The 23,390-nt window shown below is 42.8% G+C and overlaps 1 protein-coding gene across 1 annotated transcript; it reads left to right on the forward strand.

Annotated features, from left to right (window-relative positions):
* The first annotated feature begins 264 nt into the window (after positions 1-264).
* On the forward strand, positions 265-22,063 carry LOC115445728 (sphingosine-1-phosphate lyase). Its single transcript, XM_037445383.1, has 12 exons — positions 265-530; positions 2,286-2,434; positions 3,726-3,941; positions 4,995-5,203; positions 5,527-5,760; positions 11,489-11,698; positions 12,001-12,121; positions 12,615-12,732; positions 13,119-13,265; positions 14,179-14,236; positions 14,379-14,450; positions 19,272-22,063. The coding sequence occupies exons 2-12, from the start codon at positions 2,299-2,301 to the stop codon at positions 19,380-19,382; spliced, it is 1,632 nt and encodes a 543-aa protein (XP_037301280.1). The 5' UTR covers positions 265-530; positions 2,286-2,298; the 3' UTR covers positions 19,383-22,063.
* The last annotated feature ends 1,327 nt before the right edge of the window (positions 22,064-23,390 follow it).

The following is a 23,390-nucleotide window of genomic DNA, read 5'->3' on the forward strand; positions in this document are numbered from 1 at the left end:
TAATGTCGAGTATTACAACAGCAAACAGTGGTTTTCATTTGAGTTTCATCGGTAAGCTATTTTTTGCATTTTTAACAATGAATGAAATTTCTTTGTAACGTACAAATTATGAAGCAGTTATACTTTACAAAAATAATAATAATTTTGTTTCAAATGAAACGCTATATATTAATTGATCGCATCCGAAAACTATTGATTTTATTTGTCTCTTTGTCTGTGTCCATCTCTATCTTTAATTTTTTACCGGCGGGGATTATATTCTCTTTGCCGGCGGGTACGGGCGGGTGGAGCGGGAGGTTGTTAATTTGTTATTGTTCTTGGGACTCTTATCACTGGCCTTTGTTTTAATTATTACCTTTATTACCAGTTTGCTAGATGTCCATTAATTATCTCGCGTTGTTTCGTAAGAGAAGTTAGTGTATTATCAGTAGTATTATCGCGATTATGTTTTGTCAAATAAAGTGATTGAGCTAATACTGCGTGATAAGACAAATTCTTATTTTAAATTTCTATTAGACTTTGGAATCTAGGTGAGTGCTAGTTTTTATTTGCATATATGAAAAATTTGGTTTAATATTTATTGTAAAGTGCGCTCATTTTTCGTTTTGCTTACGAAGTTCAAGGTCGTATTATAATAGTAAGTATTTGTTGAAAAAAGGTGATTGTAGTGACTGTTCTTTTCATGAATAGAAATCATAAAATAACTGGCCTTAGTTTTCGTTATAATTAAAAGCGTGTATAAGTATTATTTAAGCTCTTAGATTAACAATCTTTCAATAACTGTGGTGGTTGCCTTTTTGGTGATTGTTAGTAAAAATTTAAAACGTTTATTTACTTTTTGCGACAGGTATGTAAATTATTGGTGATAAAAAAGTATTTACGAAAATGATTATGTTTGAACTTGAATTATCAAGATCATTATTACATAGTTTAATCCCCAAAAGATGATAAATTGAAATAAATTTTAGTTTGTATAAGATTTGAAATCTATTGGTATAAAAATCACATAATCATGCACTAGTAATTCGCATAGAATTCTTTAAATTAATAATGACTAATTTAAAGTCTATGTGTACTAAAATTAGATTTAAAATGTACAGCAATTCTGCTGTCTTTCCTTTCTTCTGACATTCTTTTCTTTTATTTGAATTAGCTACAAAACTGTTTACGAGAGTATTGAGGTATTTGTGATAACACTATCTTAAGCTTTTTAATCACTATAATTTTTAAGTAAGGGGATAACATTTATTACTTGTTATAAGGACTATAATTTGGCTGAGGTGCCTTAGAATTTAATCACTATCTTGATTAAAGTGCTTAATTTTTTTCTATTAATGCCAGTTTGATTCTTTACAAAGTATATTTTGATAGGCTTTTCAAGAATGTATGTATGCAGAAATTATTCATTATTCATGTTTAAAGTGAAATCAATGTCTTTTTGTAAATATCTATCCATCTAATTTTTGTTTTAATTCGGCATCTAAATACTAATCTCTCATTCAGTCCAGCACACTAAACACCAACCCGCTTATTCATAGATATTATTTATGTTAACTCTATCTTTGCTGCAATAACAAGCTTGTTTCTCAGTGCTGATGGCAAAGCAGCCATTGCAGTGCGTAAACATAGGACCATTATGATTGGCTAATATTAAGATATAACTTGAATCTAATTGGCTGTCAGATAAACAGCGCTGAATAAACAGCAAGCTGTCAGATAAAAAAGCTGAGAAACAGACTTGTCATCACAGCATTGCTCCGTCCTTATCTAAATAATGTCTATGAATAAGGAGGTAAGATAATATGAGCTCATTAAAGATTATTTAATGGCCCAACTATACGCTCGAATTCAAAGAGCTCATATCCCTCACAATATGATACAGAGTTTATCATCATATTGGGCATAATTTCCAATTCCGTATATTGCAAGTGCATATTTACAAATTGAATATTTCACAAATTATGCTAGGAGACTTCAGAATCAAACCTAGAACTTCATGGTTGATTGACCAAGTATGCAGCCATTATACTAACCTAATAACATTATACAACATATCAAGAATAAGTAAATTTGTTAAAAATAACAACAAATAATATATTTGTATGCATTAACATTAGAAATGTTAATTAGAGGTTTTATTAATTAATGTTACATTATAATTATGTTAAAACAATAGAATATTTTGAATAACATTCAACCTTAAATTATTTTAAGTTGATGATTATTGCAAGTTATTAACTTTTGTGTATTTGGAAATAAATACTGACAGTAACAATGGTTTTCAGTTATCTTCTAGTCATGAGTGAGCGACCGCAACCTCTGAAGGCCATAAACAGGTTCTTTGAAGGCAAGGAACCATGGCAGATTGTCACCATGACTGCATCTTCAGTCCTGGCCATTGTATGGGCCCACAGCTTGTACAATGCAAAGGAGAGTAAGTAGTATTTTACTTAGATACTTCTTAACATCCACCCTATGGATTGGGGGCGTTTGTAGAGTTCCATGTTAGCCCCTACTTGTTGTAAGAGGCGACTAATAGGGGCCATCGGGGAGTCGCGGGGGGCGGCAGAGGTCTGTCCGCCATTAGTGTGTTTGGAGACCCCTGAGATGGACGGCAGCGTGTCGTTGACGCTGAGAGCGTCCTTCGCTGTGCGGGGGCTTTGAAACCCCTTCTTACCCCCTACAGGAGATGGACCGCATGAGGTGGTACCGCGCACGAGCGGCTGTGGACGACGACTTGGACACTTCCGTCAGAGGAAGTCCGGAGCCGTCCCTAAAGCGCCCAAGAGGGCTACCGCGGAGTTTTAGTAGGTATCCCGTGCGTTGTACATTGGGTTAGGGTCTCTGCGCGGCGGTCGCCTGAAGGTCAACTACAAATCCGGGCGGCACAACGCCGGGTCGTATGGCGCGGAATCTCAACGTAACTGTTCAGTCACCGCTCCCACGGAGACTGGGCGGTAGTAAAAGGTACTTTCTTCGCGAAACAAAAAAAAAGGAACTTCTTAACGCAGTCGGTAAAACACGAGGGGCATTAGCTAAGATGCCCTTCAATAATCATTATCGCTAATGTTATACACATACATATACTTTTTCTGTTGTGTTAACAATCTAAGGAATCTTGTTTACGGCCTTAGGAATGTTATTAGTGCAGGTTACTTTATTTGAACTAGTCTACTTCTATAGCCCGTAGTAGAATTATTGCATTACGAAGGCAAGGTCGAAAGTCTCGACTTTAACATATAAAAAAATTAATTAACTTATTTATTAATCTATTGTAACATTTGCTTCCGTAATTATATTTTAAACATTACCAGATTTAACAAAGCATATTTTAGTTTGTATTTATGACTAACTTCTAGAAGCAGACAGCTATTGCAGAATGCCTGAAAATATTTTTAGCACGAAAATTATTTAACTAGGGAAGTGTAATTACGATTACAATTCAGGGAAGACAGGAAAGTAAACCATTTAGTTTCAACCATTCCTTGTAACTTAAGGTCAGTCAATCCTTGGTGTGCAAATCAAAATGATAATCTACCATATTTTGACAACCCAAGGATGAATATACTGATTACTTTGTCAATGTGATCATAGGACCACATTATTTTTATTCACAGTAGATCGAATTTTAAAACAATATGTCGAGAGTCGTTTTTAAGGCATGATACAGTCATCAAGGATTCCACTTAAGTTGTATCCTGTATTTACCAAAAACCATTCATCAGGTGTCACCACAAGACTCCGAAAGCAGTTCTTCCGTTGGCTACGTCAGGTACCAATAGTCAAGCGGAAGATAGATGAGAAGATGGCGGAGATCACCAAAGATTTCAGAAAGGATATAAACAAACGACTGGCTGGGGTGACCGTTAGAACAGAGCTACCCGCGAAGGGGCTCGACCCTGAACTAATCAAGCAAGAAGTTAGGGATCATCTTAGTTTGGGTAAGTTTTGGGATTTGTATTTATAACAATATCACAGCCATGTATTATATACTGTCCCACTGCTGGGCACGGGCCTCCTCTACTACTAAGAGGGATTTTAGTCCACGACGCTGGCCTAGTAGGGATTGGTAGACTTCATACACCCTCGAAAATTCCTATAGAGAATTTCTCAGGATGTTTTCCTTCACCATTAAAGCAAGCGATAATTCACAAAGAATACACACATATTTTCTAGAAAAGTCAGAGGTGTGTGCCCTTGGGATTTGAACCTGCGGACATTCGTCTCGTATTATTAAGTCTAATTGATTGTTTTGTTATCAACAAGACAACTCATTTTAAGATTATCTGCCCCGTTATACTATGTTTAGGTCATTGATCGCTCGGTTAATAAACATTGTATATTGTATAAAGTATACTTCTATACATTATATTATAAAACAAAGTCCCCTTTTTTGTCCATACGAATGTTATTGATTTTCTTAAAATCTACTGAAGGGATTTCAACTTTTTTTTATATATATATTAGTATAGCTTTAATAGTATCCTTATGCCAGTGGATTAGTAGGACTTAAAGCATAGGAAGGTTTAAGGAAATTTGTATTTTTTTTATTCTATTGTATTTTTTATACAGGGTCATTTTGACATTGTGTTACTAAATGAAATCACATTGGGTCTTGCCCTTTGCTGACATTGTGCCAAAAATCATCCATTAATAATGAATATTTTCACCAAAAATCCAGGTTCTAGTTATCTGATTTTTTGATCATTTTGTAATTTTATGAGAATATGGCGTGTGCCTGAGTGTATTTCTGAATGAAAGTATGATGTTACTCCTCTAATGAATGCTTTTAAAGTAGTAGTAGTGGCATTAGGACGCGGAAAATTAAAACGACTTTTTATTAATATTTATTTTTGTTTGAAACTTGCACTTTTTTATTTTACATCTACGACTCAAGTAACTTATTGTAAAGTGTTATTTTTAAGTAGATAAGTCTGTGGTTTCATTTAGTAAAGCGATGTCAAAATGACCCTGTATATTTTTATCAACCACAGGTGCATACGATTGGCGAAACGGTGCCGTATCTGGCGCAGTGTACCACCTCTCCGAAGAGATCAGTAAAGTGGCGTGTGATACGTACGCTCTCACCGCCTACACTAACCCGCTGCACGCCGACGTGTTCCCCGGGATCAACAAGATGGAGGCTGAAGTGGTCAGGATGGCCATAAATCTGTTCCATGGAGACGAGGGATGCTGTGGGACGGTAAGTCAGAGATTGTAAGTTGTGGAAGAGATTATCATTCTCTTTAGTTCGTCCCCCATTACTAAGGATCGTGATCCCGTCCAAGGTCATTCAGTAATCTACACGAGGCGCGATCTTCAGCTTGGTGCACCACTGGAAGAGATTATACTGACCTTTTAATAATACTTGGTCATCTGTAATTTTCGATTAATTCGATGCTCTTTATCTCAGTCAATTGTATATAGTAGAAATGCTAATTCATGTTAATAATTAAAATGCGGGTAGATTGTTATTTTATTTTTCCCTGAATATGATATAAAGTGTAATTAATAAAATATTTTCAGGTAACAACAGGAGGTACAGAGTCAATAATGATGGCGTGCAAGGCGTTCAGAGACCTCGCGTACAGCCGCGGCATCAGCAACCCGCAGATCGTGGTGCCGTCCACCGTGCATTCAGCCTTCGACAAAGCCGCGCAGTACCTCGGACTCTCTGTCAAGACCGTGCCGGTCGATCCGGAGACCTTCACCGTAGACGTCGAGGGCGTGAGGAACGCTATTGGCCGGAGGACTTGTTTGGTAAGTCGGATTTGGTATTTACAATACGGTTTGACCGGCCAGGTGGTCAAAGGTAATCCGGATGACCTGGACAATTTAATTAAAAAAAAAAAATATGGTTTTTTTTTCTTGCTTTGAATGACGAGATTAGCTTACCGTTCGTCTGATTTTTAAGCAATACGATCCAATACCACCGTCCGACCATTCAACACCGTGAATTACAAAGTATTGTTTGGAATTCCACTGCGCTCGCCATCCTGAAACATGAGATGTTAAGTCTTATTATGTCCTGGATAACGAATGGTTACATATTATAATATACCATTTAAAAAAATTATGTTAATATATCCACAGCATATACTATAAAAACTCTAATGTCGAGAGTGAGAAGGAACAAATTTAATATCAAATTCTGGTCATAAAAGTATGTTCCAAATGTGATAATTTGGTGAATTTAACCATCTATATCTGTTAACTATAAATCAGGATATTTATAAAAAAAATATACATACTGTTAAATATGTAATTATTTAATGCAAACTCGTTGACAGTCAATAACGCACTGACGTCTTTATTGTGACAGGTCTAAACCTGCCATCATATATATAACATTTCTCCCCCATAACATAAGTATTATTAAGGTACAACTCAATAACAGAACATAAACTAAAATAACAAATTACAAGTCCATACAAAAGAAAGCTTTATAGTCAACTCTTTGTTTTTGGCGTAATAATCTCTCCGATTGACCTGGCCTTTGCTCCGAGGAAAGTTGATTCTCAGTTTCGTGAGCAACCTGACATTCTGAACCTGACGTCCCATCTTGAACGCACTGGTTTTCCGAATGTGATGTCACAGCCTCAAAAAACTCATCATCAGAGCTCAGGTTTGGCTGAAGCGGTAATTCGGCTGGAGCCTCGGCTAGTGCCACTTCATTTTCTCCAGCTGGAGCCTCGGGTAGTGCCACTTCGTTATCTCCATCTCCCTCTCTGGTGCAACTTTGCGACACAATCGCTTGGTCCTCCCTTGGAGACGTATCTGTCTCGTAAAGTTCAGGCGTAAAATCCAGGACGTCACCGGTATTAGAGATAGGAGGAAGAGACTTTCCTACGAGTTGATTTTTATGTTTTTTCACTTGCACTAAGGTCGTACAGTCCGTGACTAAATATGTTAATTTGCCTATTCGTTTGGTAACAATGCCACGATTCCAAGTAAATTGTTTATTTCCTTGATATTTCTTGTACATAACAACATCACCCGCTTTAAAACTTTGTCTGTTGGAACCTCCATAGGCCCTACTCTGTGAACACTGTTGTCGTTTCACAAATTTGGTAAGAGATTCAGAAGGGGATGGCGGTGAAATAGGATTAATAAAATCTAGGCGCGAACGAAGTTTCCGCTCAAATACTAACTGCGCAGGGGAAGACCCAGTTGTAGAATGAACCGAATTTCTGTAATCGAAAAGGTATTTTAATAACTTTTCGTAACGTTCTTTAAATTGCTACTAGATAACAAACAGGATTTAATACCTTTTTGATAATTTTTACATAGCTCTCCGCCTGGCCATTGCTAGCTGGATGATAGGCGGGCGACGTTACATGCGATATTCCATTCGCTAAACAAAATTTCGTAAATTCTTCAGAAAAAAAAACATGTAGCATTATCACTAACCAACGTGTGAATCAACCCGAATCGTGACATGAAATCGTATAATTTTGCTATCACTGTGGCCGAAGAAGTATAATTCACTCTGTACACTTCCACCCATTTGGAATGTGCATCCACAATGACAAAAAATAACTCACCATTAATAGGACCTAAGAAATCTACATGAACTCTATAAAATGGTTGTAACGGGTGTGGCCACACGGCAAGCGGTGCCCGCGTCGGTGACGGTCTTAGCTGTGTACAAATTTCACAGCTAGCAATCATAGATTCTATCGCTTTGTCGATACCCGGAAACCAAAGTCTACTACGAGCTTCAGCTTTAGACTTTGCAATGCCTAAGTGTGATTTATGAAGCTCTGACAATAAACTTGCTTGTAACACGTTAGGAATTACAACCTTAAAACCTCGCATGATCACACCATTTTCAAATGAAAGTTGGTCTCTACAAAGAAAAAATTTACGTATATTTTCGTCTGTAACTTTTTCGGCCAGCCATTCAAAATATATTTTATCACTTTAGATAATATCATATCTTTTTGAGTTTCTTCGCGTAACCTCTGAAGCGTTACAGGTAAGCTAGAGTCTACAACAAAATTAACATAAGTTGCCTTATCCTCAACGTATCTTGAAACTCCGTGCGCTACGTGATCATCCATCTCACATGACTCACAATCATCTAAACTTGCGCGAGAAAAATAATCTGCGCTATTATTAGCACTTTTGACATACTCTATTATAAAATTATAACCACTTAAGAAAAGTGCATACCTCTGTAATCTATTTGCAGAAATCTCGGGTATTCCGCGATGAGGCCCGAATATAGTAATTAAGGGCTTGTGATCAGTTCGAAGAACAAAAGGAGTAGATCTGCCGTAAAGATACTGATGGAAACGACGAACCCCAAATATGATGGCTGTCGCTTCTTTCTGTATTTGCGAGTATCTGCGCTCCGCAACATTCAGCGTGCGCGACGCAAATGATACTGGCCGCTCCAACCCTGTAGCATCTTCTTGTGACAGAATGGCACCTAATCCGGTCGGAGAAGCATCTACAGTCAAAATTACTTTTGCGTTTGTATCAAAATGAGCTAAAACTTGTTCCGATACTAACATGTTTTTATTTTCTTAAAAGCGGCATTATGCTCTGGAGTCCAACACCATTTACAATTTTTTTGTAGCAATGAGTATAGAGGACTGAGAATTGATGAAGCATTAGGCACAAAATTACGATAGTAATTTACAAGACCTAAAAACGATTGTAGTTTAGCAACGTCTTTTGGAACTGGAGCGTTTAATATTGCTGAAACCTTTTTGGGTGACTTTTTCAACCCATGCTTATCAACTATATAACCTAAATATTCTAGCTCCTCTTTAAAAAACTCACATTTGGCATTTTGGAGCGTTAGGCCTGCGTCCTGTAGTCGACCAAGTACAGTGCGCAATCTACTTAGATGTTGCGCCCTATTCACTCCCGTCACCAAAATATCATCGAGCATGCACAATACACCGTCCAAACCTGATAAAACATTTTCCATGAGGCGTTGGAAAATAGCCGGGGCGCTGGACAACCCAAATACTAAGCGCGTATACTTAAACAACCCTTTATGAGTATTGATAACTGTATACTTTTGAGACTCTTCATCTAATACACATTGTGCGTAGGCTTGTGAAAGATCCAACTTAGAGAACTGTTGACCCCCTGTAACTTTTGTAAAAAGTTCTTTGCGCGGTGGGTAAAGGGTATTGATCGACCAATAGTTGTTTATTAATTGTGATTGAATAATCAGCACACAACCGGATGGAACCGTCGCGCTTTAACACGGGCACCACGGGCGAAGCATACTCGGAATGCTCTACGGGCTTCAATATGCCAACGCACACTAGACGCTCTATCTCTTTGTCCAGCTTATCACGTAAAGCAAAGGCTACGCGACGCGGCTTAAAAAAAATGGCTTTACGTCATTTTTCAATTTAAGTTTTACTTTATATTTACTAAATTTCCCTAACTCATCACTGAATACTCGAGGAAATTCATTCTTTAGTCGCACTATTAAATCTGAGGTTTTCTCACAAAAATTGACGGGAAGTAATTCTAATCGGAAGAAAGATATAAAGTCCCTCCCTAAAAGTGGCGGACCGCCATCACGAATCATAAACACATTCAACGTACATATTTTTCCAGTATATGTGAACGGCAATTTTGCAATACCTACGCATTCAATACGTCGACCAGTATAAGACATTAAATACTTAGTTGTTTTGGACAACACTACTTCCTTAAAATATTTAAAATACGTTCGTTCGGAAATCGCAGTAACAGCTGACCCGCTATCAACCTGAAACCTGGTCCGTTTCCTAGAACAGTGACAACCTCTGTCATTGGTTCACCATTATAGGTGCGAATATTATACAACTCACCGTCATCCCCGCTAGTGATCTCATGTGCCAAGAAATTATTTTTTACACATGCGACGCAAATGCCCCTTAACGTTGCACTTTTACATTTATAGCTAGCGAATCTACATTGAGTTGAAGAATGATTTTTAAAACCGCAAACCGAACACAACAGTTTAACACTAGAATTATTTTTGGCGTCGATCTTGAGTATTTGATCGTTGTTAGACGGTGCCTTTCCGGGACCGTTGATGCTAAGGCGCCTGCACGCGCACACCGCATCCTCTCTGCTAACTCCACCGCTTTTCCTAGCGTTAAACTCTTTGGATCTTGAGCAAATAGTTTTTCACGCTCCGTTCCAGGTAGCATTGCCATTACAAAATGGTCCCGTAATGCTTCCTCCACGTTTAAAATCCACAGTTTGCCGATAGTCCACGCAATCTCGCCGCCCATTGGTGATAGGTTTCTCCCTCGACTTGGATTGCTGAATAAAATTTATACCTCTCGTGAAAACCACACACTTGGGGCACAAAATGCCCGTCCAGAAGACCCAATATGTCATCGAACGGGATGGAAATGAGTTCTTTCGGTAAGGCCAAATTCGCAGCAAGCTTGTACGTGGATTCCTTGAGTGCGCTTAATAAAATAGCACGCCGTTTGGATCCTGAAGCATCGGTAGCTTCAGAGACGTCATTTGCGACGAACCATTGTAGCAACCGTCCCTTGTATTCTGGCCAAGTTTGCAAATTGTGGTCGAAGGTCGTAAGAATACCAAATGTTTGAGCCATATTTTCGTAAATACACTTTTTACGAGAATATTGAGTAAAATCCTCGTCGCCAATGTTAAATATGTAATTATTTAATGCAAACTCGTTGACAGTCAATAACGCACTGACGTCTTTATTGTGACAGGTCTAAACCTGCCATCATATATATAACACATACCATCCAATTTGTTGTAAATGTATTTGGTATAAATAATTACTGCAATAATATCAGACTACAAAACTGCAGGTTGTTACCTAACTAAGTAATTGTTGCGTTTGCAATGTGGGGCACAGTTATATTCACTACGTAATTAAGGTTAATACGAATCATTTAGACCAGTTGAACCACTCAGATAACATACTTCAAGGTTAAAATTAAAATTCTTAATTGAGGTGTTTGTAATATTATTTTGTACAATTAAAGACATCCGATTTTTGATAGTACATTTTTGATTAAAAAGTATTCTATATCGCTAATCCAGGGCTTGATATTCCGGCCTAGCTTTTATCCAAATTTTTAGTGGTTTCTTATTTTCCTCTTAAAAACAATGTATATTTGAACATGTTAGGTATTAAATACGGTACATGAGTGAAACACATGTTGACTCGTAATGCACTGATTCATAAGTGCATTGCCAGGGGCATGTAAGCACCACACTATTCTTATACCTACAGTGAAAACCATTTATATCAAAATCAAAGGGATCACCGAATCTGGACGCTATATCCGATAGCCGTTATGAACGATAATCTTTTTACATGCATTTATTTAAAGAGCCATGCTATTTAGTAGTTATAACAGGTGCTTCGCAATAACCGGTGTCGTTATAACATGTGCGTCGCTATAACCGGAGTCGTTATAACCGGTTTCCACTGTATATAACAGAACAGGATGTATAAAATTGAACATATTGTTTTCAGATAGTGGGGTCGGCCCCAAACTACCCTTACGGCACGATGGACGATATCGTAGCCCTGTCGGCTATCGCAGTGGAGTACGGTGTGCCGCTGCATGTAGACGCGTGTCTTGGAGGCCTGTTAGCAGCCTTCATGCCCAGCGCTGGGCATCACGTCCCACTCTTCGACTTTCGCCTGCCTGGAGTAGCAAGTATATCCGCTGATACGCATAAGGTATGTATATATTACAATTAAATGGCCTATAGCCTTCGATAAATGGGCTATCCCAAGACTAAAAGAATTTTTTAATTCTAACCAGTAGTTTCTGAGATTGGTAATGTTATATAACCATAATATTTGTTTTTGGAAAAAAAAATGAATATTAAAATCAATCTTAATAGCCTCTGATAACAAGGCGATGCTTTTGATATTTAAGCGTAAAATAATAAATGTCCAAAATTGAAGGTTCACGTCACAAGTTATCACAATCATTAAAAATATAAATCATCCCAAAAATGCCTTATTCATATTTGCAGTACGGATACGCTCCCAAAGGAACATCAGTGATCCTGTACAGGAAGGAGGAGTATCGCCACCACCAGTACACCGTGACCACCGAGTGGCCTGGTGGCGTGTATGGCTCGCCCACTGTTAACGGTACGTTATACAATTCAAAAACAAGAAACACATGCCCATATCCCCGAAGCAGTAGGCAGAGGTGCAATCAAGGCACCCAGGGGGGAACGACTTACGTATCAATTAGCAGAACCTCGTCCTCCTCTCTCCCAATGTGAAACACATGTTCATAATTTTCTTGTGAATTAGACTTGAATTTTTGAATTATCTGGAAAAAATAACCGAGGCATCCACATTGCTATTTGTGTTCCGTCCCATGATGTGATAAGTGAAGTCCACACTTCGTTCTAATATTGAGCTGAAAAATATCACTTTGCCCGACCTGGAAATCGAACGTAGGACAACAGAATTGTTTACGTTGAAAATGTTAAATCAAATTTATCTTTAACTGTATACATTCTTTTGAGTCTGGCTGATCATTAATAGCTGTTATAGTAAGCTATTTCACATGTTAGTGTAATCCATTGACTCCAGCATCGGCAAAAACGTATCGTTCATCTCTTTTTGTCCGTAGGCAGTAGAGCAGGAGGGCTAATAGCCGCGTGCTGGGCCACCATGATGTTCATCGGCAAAGAGAGATACGTGGAGATGACCGACGAGATTGTTAAAACTGCCCGATACATTGAGGAAGAGTAAGTCTCAAAAATTGGATTTAATTAGGTTTAAGTTTTTGCAATAAATCGATTTGTTTTATATCGATTATGATAAAAACATTTTTATCGATTCAGTACATTTGTGAAGTAATATTTTTTTTTATAAATAAATATGATAATTGATTATATCCTTCGTACACCTTATGCTGCCCCTTATTATTCCGTTTTCTCTTATATCCATCCCATGGTTGTCTGTAAGAGATTGCCTTGTGCGATAAGACCGCCATTTGTGTTTCTTTTTCTCTTTTCTTGTACTATTATTTTTGTCTCTGGCGTACAATAAAGTTTAAAATAAAATAAATAACTATTGGTACGTTAAAAAACATAATTTTTGTGTTATTATCATTTTTAATAATTCTTTACAGATTACGTAAAATAGAAGGTTTGTTCATATTCGGCAAGCCGGCAACGTCGGTGATAGGTTTCGGCTCAAAGCAATTCGACATTTTCAAAATGGCGGAGCAACTGCACACAAAGGGATGGAGTTTGAACGCATTGCAGTTTCCGTCAGGGTGAGTTCAAGATTTTTTTATTTATACTAATATTATAAAAAAGAACAGATTTTTTGAAATCGATAAATTTTGAAACTACTGAATCGATTTTGCAAATTTTATCTCTAATATGACACTGCACTATACCTATGTTGTGTCGGCTTTATTTTACACCGAGAGTGGGGGTTAACACTGACTGACTTGTGAGCACAGTATACTTTCTTATAATTTGAACACAACAAATACCCATATTCTAAAGACAAAGGAGCTTATTTACAATCTCCATGTAAAATTTTATTCGATAGTTAACTTAGAAGACAGTTAATGAATAAAGTGTAGCGCGCCGCCATAGTACACAGCGGCATCACGCGCCACCACCCCTCGCACCATCCCTCGCACCACCCCTCGCACCACCCCTCGCGCCCCCCCTCGCACCACCCCTCGCACCCCGCTCACAAGCCTACGGTTTGCGCCCGCGTCCATCGCTCCGCGCTCCCGCAGTGTCCGAGTAACTCTCCCGGGGTAGAAGCGCGCGCGGGCGCGACTCGTACGCTTAAGCCTACACTGTTGTTTTTTTTTGTCTATGTTAGTACGTAATGCTGTAGTGTTCCGTGTATTAAAATCATATTAGTAACTCAGTGTTTTTTTTGGCATTATTTCCCTGCCCCGACGAGGCACTTAAATCACACACCCAAGCGATGAAAGTTACCTTTTTGTTAACATCATCCCTCGTCAGTCGACATTTCATTGGACTCCACTCCACTTCATTTCAAGTGTAGGCGGAGTCACGTTGCCGTGCCCATATAAAAAAATATATTTGGATGGTTGAATTTAATATTTGGTCGGCCTGTATGTGGTGATTCATATCTGACCATTTCGTCAGATATGAAGCAGACCCTTAATTATATTGTGATTTCCATGTGTGTGGTGGTAGCGTGCACATATGTGTGACGCACGCGCACACGGCGGCGGGCGTGGCGCAGCGGCTTCGTGTCGGACGCGGCGGCGGCGGCCGCGCACTGCAGGCGGCACGCCGGCGAGCCCGTGCACGGGAAGGTACTGTTATAGTTATATAGTGATTGTTGTGTCACGTGTCGGCCGCGTGCACATGTGTGTGACGCGGGCGTGGCGCAGCGCTTCGTGTCGGACGCGGCGGCGGCGGCCGCGCACTGCAGGCGGCACGCCGGCGAGCCCGTGCACGGGAAGGTACTGTTATAGTTATATAGTGATTGTTGTGTCACGTGTCGGCCGCGTGCACATGTGTGTGACGCGGGCGTGGCGCAGCGCTTCGTGTCGGACGCGGCGGCGGCGGCCGCGCACTGCAGGCGGCACGCCGGCGAGCCCGTGCACGGGAAGGTACTGTTATAGTTATATAGTGATTGTTGTGTCACGTGTCGGCCGCGTGCACATGTGTGTGACGCGGGCGTGGCGCAGCGCTTCGTGTCGGACGCGGCGGCGGCGGCCGCGCACTGCAGGCGGCACGCCGGCGAGCCCGTGCACGGGAAGGTACTGTTATAGTTATATAGTGATTGTTGTGTCACGTGTCGGCCGCGTGCACATGTGTGTGACGCGGGCGTGGCGCAGCGCTTCGTGTCGGACGCGGCGGCGGCGGCCGCGCACTGCAGGCGGCACGCCGGCGAGCCCGTGCACGGGAAGGTACTGTTATAGTTATATAGTGATTGTTGTGTCACGTGTCGGCCGCGTGCACATGTGTGTGACGCGGGCGTGGCGCAGCGCTTCGTGTCGGACGCGGCGGCGGCGGCCGCGCACTGCAGGCGGCACGCCGGCGAGCCCGTGCACGGGAAGGTACTGTTATAGTTATATAGTGATTGTTGTGTCACGTGTCGGCCGCGTGCACATGTGTGTGACGCGGGCGTGGCGCAGCGCTTCGTGTCGGACGCGGCGGCGGCGGCCGCGCACTGCAGGCGGCACGCCGGCGAGCCCGTGCACGGGAAGGTACTGTTATAGTTATATAGTGATTGTTGTGTCACGTGTCGGCCGCGTGCACATGTGTGTGACGCGGGCGTGGCGCAGCGCTTCGTGTCGGACGCGGCGGCGGCGGCCGCGCACTGCAGGCGGCACGCCGGCGAGCCCGTGCACGGGAAGGTACTGTTATAGTTATATAGTGATTGTTGTGTCACGTGTCGGCCGCGTGCACATGTGTGTGACGCGGGCGTGGCGCAGCGCTTCGTGTCGGACGCGGCGGCGGCGGCCGCGCACTGCAGGCGGCACGCCGGCGAGCCCGTGCACGGGAAGGTACTGTTATAGTTATATAGTGATTGTTGTGTCACGTGTCGGCCGCGTGCACATGTGTGTGACGCGGGCGTGGCGCAGCGCTTCGTGTCGGACGCGGCGGCGGCGGCCGCGCACTGCGGGGGCACGCCGGCGAGCCCGTGCACGGGAAGGTACTGTTATAGTTATATAGTGATTGTTGTGTCACGTGTCGGCCGCGTGCACATGTGTGTGTGACGCGGGCGTGGCGCAGCGCTTCGTGTCGGACGCGGCGGCGGCGGCCGCGCACTGCAGGCGGCACGCCGGCGAGCCCGTGCACGGGAAGGTACTGTTATAGTTATATAGTGATTGTTGTGTCACGTGTCGGCCGCGTGCACATGTGTGTGACGCGGGCGTGGCGCAGCGCTTCGTGTCGGACGCGGCGGCGGCGGCCGCGCACTGCAGGCGGCATCGCCGGCGAGCCCGTGCACGGAAGTTACTGTTATAGTTATATAGTGATTGTTGTGTCACGTGTCGGCCGCGTGCACATGTGTGTGACGCGGGCGTGGCGCAGCGCTTCGTGTCGGACGCGGCGGCGGCGGCCGCGCACTGCAGGCGGCACGCCGGCGAGCCCGTGCACGGGAAGGTACTGTTATAGTTATATAGTGATTGTTGTGTCACGTGTCGGCCGCGTGCACATGTGTGTGACGCGGGCGTGGCGCAGCGCTTCGTGTCGGACGCGGCGGCGGCGGCCGCGCACTGCAGGCGGCACGCCGGCGAGCCCGTGCACGGGAAGGTACTGTTATAGTTATATAGTGATTGTTGTGTCACGTGTCGGCCGCGTGCACATGTGTGTGACGCGGGCGTGGCGCAGCGCTTCGTGTCGGACGCGGCGGCGGCGGCCGCGCACTGCAGGCGGCACGCCGGCGAGCCCGTGCACGGGAAGGTACTGTTATAGTTATATAGTGATTGTTGTGTCACGTGTCGGCCGCGTGCACATGTGTGTGACGCGGGCGTGGCGCAGCGCTTCGTGTCGGACGCGGCGGCGGCGGCCGCGCACTGCAGGCGGCTCGCCGGCGAGCCCGTGCACGGGAAGGTACTGTTATAGTTATATAGTGATTGTTGTGTCACGTGTCGGCCGCGTGCACATGTGTGTGACGCGGGCGTGGCGCAGCGCTTCGTGTCGGACGCGGCGGCGGCGGCCGCGCACTGCAGGCGGCACGCCGGCGAGCCCGTGCACGGGAAGGTACTGTTATAGTTATATAGTGATTGTTGTGTCACGTGTCGGCCGCGTGCACATGTGTGTGACGCGGGCGTGGCGCAGCGCTTCGTGTCGGACGCGGCGGCGGCGGCCGCGCACTGCAGGCGGCACGCCGGCGAGCCTGCACGGGAAGGTACTGTTATAGTTATATAGTGATTGTTGTGTCACGTGTCGGCCGCGTGCACATGTGTGTGACGCGGGCGTGGCGCAGCGCTTCGTGTCGGACGCGGCGGCGGCGGCCGCGCACTGCAGGCGTCACGCCGGCGAGGCGTGCACGGGAAGGTACTGTTATAGTTATATAGTGATTGTTGTGTCACGTGTCGGCCGCGTGCACATGTGTGTGACGCGGGCGTGGCGCAGCGCTTCGTGTCGGACGCGGCGGCGGCGGCCGCGCACTGCAGGCGGCACGCCGGCGAGCCCGTGCACGGGAAGGTACTGTTATAGTTATATAGTGATTGTTGTGTCACGTGTCGGCCGCGTGCACATGTGTGTGACGCGGGCGTGGCGCAGCGCTTCGTGTCGGACGCGGCGGCGGCGGCCGCGCACTGCAGGCGGCACGCCGGCGAGCCCGTGCACGGAAGGTACTGTTATAGTTATATAGTGATTGTTGTGTTGTGTGTCGGCCGCGTGCACATGTGTGTGACGCGGGCGTGGCGCAGCGCTTCGTGTCGGACGCGGCGGCGGCGGCCGCGCACTGCAGGCGGCACGCCGGCGAGCCCGTGCACGGGAAGGTACTGTTATAGTTATATAGTGATTGTTGTGTCACGTGTCGGCCGCGTGCACATGTGTGTGACGCGGGCGTGGCGCAGCGCTTCGTGTCGGACGCGGCGGCGGCGGCCGCGCACTGCAGGCGGCACGCCGGCGAGCCCGTGCACGGGAAGGTACTGTTATAGTTATATAGTGATTGTTGTGTCACGTGTCGGCCGCGTGCACATGTGTGTGACGCGGGCGTGGCGCAGCGCTTCGTGTCGGACGCGGCGGCGGCGGCCGCGCACTGCAGGCGGCACGCCGGCGAGCCCGTGCACGGAAGGTACTGTTATAGTTATATAGTGATTGTTGTGTCACGTGTCGGCCGCGTGCACATGTGTGTGACGCGGGCGTGGCGCAGCGCTTCGTGTCGGACGCGGCGGCGGCGGCCGCGCACTGCAGGCGGCACGCCGGCGAGCCCGTGCACGGGAAGGTACTGTTATAGTTATATAGTGATTGTTGTGTCACGTGTCGGCCGCGTGCACATGTGTGTGACGCGGGCGTGGCGCAGCGCTTCGTGTCGGACGCGGCGGCGGCGGCCGCGCACTGCAGGCGGCACGCCGGCGAGCCCGTGCACGGAAGGTACTGTTATAGTTATATAGTGATTGTTGTGTCACGTGTCGGCCGCGTGCACATGTGTGTGACGCGGGCGTGGCGCAGCGCTTCGTGTTTATCGCGGCGGCGGCGGCCGCGCACTGCAGGCGGCACGCCGGCGAGCCCGTGCACGGGAAGGTACTGTTATAGTTATATAGTGATTGTTGTGTCACGTGTCGGCCGCGTGCACATGTGTGTGACGCGGGCGTGGCGCAGCGCTTCGTGTCGGACGCGGCGGCGGCGGCCGCGCACTGCAGGCGGCACGCCGGCGAGCCCGTGCACGGGAAGGTACTGTTATAGTTATATAGTGATTGTTGTGTCACGTGTCGGCCGCGTGCACATGTGTGTGACGCGGGCGTGGCGCAGCGCTTCGTGTCGGACGCGGCGGCGGCGGCCGCGCACTGCAGGCGGCATCGCCGGCGAGCCCGTGCACGGGAAGGTACTGTTATAGTTATATAGTGATTGTTGTGTCACGTGTCGGCCGCGTGCACATGTGTGTGACGCGGGCGTGGCGCAGCGCTTCGTGTCGGACGCGGCGGCGGCGGCCGCGCACTGTAGGCGGCATGCCGGCGAGCCCGTGCACGGAAGGTACTGTTATAGTTATATAGTGATTGTTGTGTCACGTGTCGGCCGCGTGCACATGTGTGTGACGCGGGCGTGGCGCAGCGCTTCGTGTCGGACGCGGCGACTTCAGTTGGCTGTCAGATAAACAAAACTGAACAAACGGCAAGCTGTCAGATAAACAAAGCTGAACAAAGAGCAAGCTGTCAAATAACCAAAGCTGAGAAACAGACTTGTTATCACAGCATTGCTCCGTCCTTAGATAAATAACGTCTATGAATAAGGGGGTTAGATACATGTATATAGGGTTTCATTTTAGGATTGGCAGTCCCAACTATTTTGACACACCATTCTTACTTAATTATTAAATAATTATAATAAATATAAAATATATTGACTAAGGTATACACTATGTTACACCAAATCACACTACACTCAATATACATTATTATATTCAACTAAAATATTCTTTATTGTAATTTATATGTGAAGCTTTTCTTCTTTCAATAATAATTATTATGATAGATAAAATTATTCATCGAATATTTTCATTTTTTATACAAAAAACGATATCACTATATTTTTTCGCTAACCGTATCAAACCAAGTCCAGACACATACAATGTACATTAATGGTATAATTATTTATTGCAGATGGCCATCTACGGCGTAGCACAAGAAATCTCCGACAGGAGTCTAGTCTCGGATATCACAAAGTATTTCATCGATTCTATGTACTATCTGCCTCAGCCTGAAGATGAATAGCATTTTGAAACTTTCCAAAACGTTGACATCCCCAGTAATGGACACCGCACGGTAAATTTACCGCGTTACGTATTTTTTATTATGTTTTTCTTGAACAGCTCGATTAGTCCTATTTAAAAGTATTTTCAGACAGCTATAATATATCTATTTCAAGTTAATTAGTTATGGAGTATAAAAATGTAAGACTACCTACTGTTCTTTCTGCCTTTAGTGAAATGTTAGTTTTTTTTTACATATTTATATTAAAATAGTCGTTAGTATTAAATTAAGGACTATACAAATATCTTTTTTATACCAATAGTTACGAAGTAGTGTACCATCAGTAAAAAAATATTATCTATATTAAAAATAATTGTAAGAAACTAAAATATTGTACCGTTAGTAGGAAAACCCTTTTAATAAAAAAATATAATTCTTCCCTTTAAATAAGAACTTTAGCGGTAAGCTACCGTCAGTAGAAAAACCCTTTTAACTATAGTTAATCTATTACGAAAATCTACGGCAGGTCTAAGAAGGGTATTTGAATTATATTTTTACATGTTAATAAATATTAATGTTATATCCAAATGTTGATTGTACTTATAATAATGACAATGTATATAAGTAGGAATTTGAGTAAAAGGCTCTGAAAATGTTTTTAATAATGTTGTACGCTATATAAGTACTATGCTTCTGGATAGACAATAAGACAATACCGATACTACTTAAAAACAAACTAATAAAAATTATTACAACCACTATAAATAATATATAATAATATCAACCCTGCTGAGCACGGGCCTCCTCCACTGAGAGGGATTAGGCCTTAGTCCACCACGCTGGCCTAGTGCGGGTTGGTAGACTTCACACACCTTCGAAATTCCTATAGAGAATTTCTCAGATAATGCCACACACAATCCACGATGATCGCCTCAATATTGCTCGTAGTTCGATGATTGCAAACAAGACTAACTCACGACACCTTTTTGTATCCGGATTTGAACCACAGACTTTTTTTGAGTGACTTTCCCGCCCTCACACCCACCACTACAACTCCTGTAAGCCAGGATCAGCAGTGGCATTGTATGACACCGAGCAGTGAAGCTCGGCGAGTCTCAGGGAAAACTAATTTGTCATTATCCCGCAACGAAATTAATCAAATGCAAATATAGGGGGAGTTGGAAATATTAATTGTCCACTTGAAAAATAATTGATGAGAAACATGTTAACTCACAGAGAACCACATACGTTTGTGGAACATTCCTCAAAGATGTTCGAGAAGTCTAGTACAATTCTAGTTGACATTTTTTTTTTAAATAGATTTATCAAAACTGATCCAAAATCTATGGGGAAAAGAATTTTTAAAATCCACGCAATAATGAATAACTTATAAAGCTTTGATATTTGGTGGAAAGGGAAACTGTCAAATTATAGTACTATTGAAATGTGACGAGTACCACCGGCCATAACGCTGCGTGAGTGAGAAAAGGACAGCGCGTTATTCCCACCACGCCCCCACTATTGCTCACAACAATATTTCAAATATGCATAACTGCATTATTCCTCAACCAAATTCGATGTTGATTTCACAGAAGAATTTCTTTTTCATATTACTTTCTGTTACATATAAAATAATAAACTAAATCAAAGATAGGAAACTAGCCTATTAACGTCCGTTATAGTTTCCTCGTCATTCTGGAAACATCGAGACCCTTCGAGAACTTTCTATCGTTGAACCTGGGCGGTCCGCGAGCCGCCACAAATAGGTGATAATTTATGCAGTTTCTATGTTTAAAAATATATAAATACATCACAATAATCGATATCACATAACTGTTGCGGGTTTGTTATATAGGCACTATTTCAATGGTACATATTATATAAGTTGTTGTTTTACATTCCCGCCATATTGACTGAGGTTGGTATACTCCACCGAATCAATGTAAGAATAAGTACCGAAAATTATACTTTTAAAAAATAATTATTGATTAAAAATATTACCACCCATGTAATGGAATCATCGCGACTCAGTTTGAGATAGGACTTACGTTGTATTATTAGATGATTATGTGTACCCATCACAATGGACTCTTTAAACATGGTGGGGATGCAAAACAACACCTTGTATATGTTAAGATAGGTGTATTTATAATAATATTCATGTATGCATTTAGTAATTAACAATTATTGAACGTATAATAGGTACTGGAGTAGTCTATTAGCTTAAGTATATCGAGGAAATCCAATATTATGAGAATATTAAAATAGGCGCCAAAGAATGGCTTAGAGGTAGGTTACATAAACAGGGCAAAAATGCCAATAATTCGTATATAAAATATTATATCTTTTAAGTCAATGAATGCATTGTGTAGTTACTTCACTGTGAATTTTATTAACATTAGAGAAAAGAAAGTAAGGTATAGCTACAAAGCGATATGATTAGCTATTTTCGTGACAATATTGTAAACGCTTCCCGTATTGGTCAGTTATTGGCGGCCATTTTGTTTTTTTAATCTCTGGCATTCCTACGAAAATAAGGCAAGCCTATGCTTTATAGATGTTAAATATTTGTATTTATGCTTCGTAGTGTTATATAGGGTGTTGCTGAAAAAAGGTACCAATGATAACTTTATATTAAAGCTGGATGAGTATAACATAATTATAAATTTTGAAAAGAGGACATATATATTAATAATATAATCTTATCACACTTTTATATATATTTCAATTTTGTTAAAACCCGCCGTAGTGGCTCACGAGTGTCGCGTTTCGGGATCAGCCTGTATATACACAATTTGAACAGGCCGGCGTAATTCTGTCGACTGTCGAGGGTTAATCATCTCGTCAGTCGACATTCTACTGGCCTCCTCTCCACGTACCATCAGGTGCAGTGAGGTCACTTTCCCGTACACGTATGAAAAAAAAAAACTTAAATAATAAGTTTTTTTCATGATCAGTAATTTGAGCAAAACTTGTATATTACATTAATGTATTTTTTTTATTCGTCTCTATTTTTGGTAATATATCAAAATAGAAAATAAGCCTATAATGTATAAATATTTAAAGCCGTAATTCATAAGGAATTTCTATCGTCATATGAAGGTTTATAGATTTAGTATTTTGTGCTAGAAAAGATCATAATATAGTAGAGATTTTTATTCCTCTATACGGGACAGCAGAGTGGAATTCTCTGAATCTAATGTATGGCAGTCTAAGTAAAATACTGTCGTGATAATCAGGAACTTCAGGAAGGCAGTAAGTCAAAGGCGGCCATTTTTTTGTACTGATTTAGAATGTACGTTAAACGAACTTTCTTCCTATAGGTTTTATACACCTACGTAAATTATAAATGCATTTCTTGATGATAAACAGCAGTGAAAACGATCAGATAATCTAGTTAACTATGTAATAAAGCATAACCGTCTTTTTTGGCTTACTGCCCTCTCGATTACTACGGCAGAATTGCAACCAACAAAAGATATTTTAGATCGCTACGATTACGCTTGCGTATTCAGTTGCATATTCACGCTCTGTTCAAGGTAACTGTGGCTAAGGCTCCATATAACCCGATGACTGCCGGCTTCCCTTTCGTAATTTATGTAAAATCTAATTATTATAAGGATTTGCGTATTCAATTGCATATTCACGCTCTGTTCAAGGTAACTGTGGCTAAGGGTCCATATAACCCGATTTCTACCGGCTTCCTTTTCGTAATTTATGTAAAATCTAATTATTATAAGGATTTGCGTATTCAATTGCATATTCACGCTCTGTTCAAGGTAACTGTGGCTAAGGCTCCATATAACCCGATGACTGCCGGCTTCCCTTTCGTAATTTATGTAAAATCTAATTATTATAAGGATTTGAAGGCCGTATTTATCCATATTAGTACCTATATGTTATGACGGGTTCCTTTTCGGAATCGCCACTGTAAGGTAATATGATACTCTTAGATACACACAAAAACGCGCGCGCTCACACACACGCGCACACACACGCACACACACACACACACACACACACACACAC

The sequence above is a fragment of the Manduca sexta genome, unplaced genomic scaffold (genome assembly GCF_014839805.1).
Source record: "Manduca sexta isolate Smith_Timp_Sample1 unplaced genomic scaffold, JHU_Msex_v1.0 HiC_scaffold_1573, whole genome shotgun sequence".
NCBI lineage: Eukaryota > Metazoa > Arthropoda > Insecta > Lepidoptera > Sphingidae > Manduca > Manduca sexta.

Bases quoted from the DNA above. Each gene is read 5' to 3' on its own strand.
- LOC115445728 (XM_037445383.1), top strand. From the start codon at position 2,299: ATGAGTGAGCGACCGCAACCTCTGAAGGCCATAAACAGGTTCTTTGAA. The intron at 2,435-3,725 runs GTAAGTAGTATT...ACCATTCATCAG, and splicing joins CTTGTACAATGCAAAGGAGA to GTGTCACCACAAGACTCCGA. The intron at 12,733-13,118 runs GTAAGTCTCAAA...AATTCTTTACAG, and splicing joins GCCCGATACATTGAGGAAGA to ATTACGTAAAATAGAAGGTT.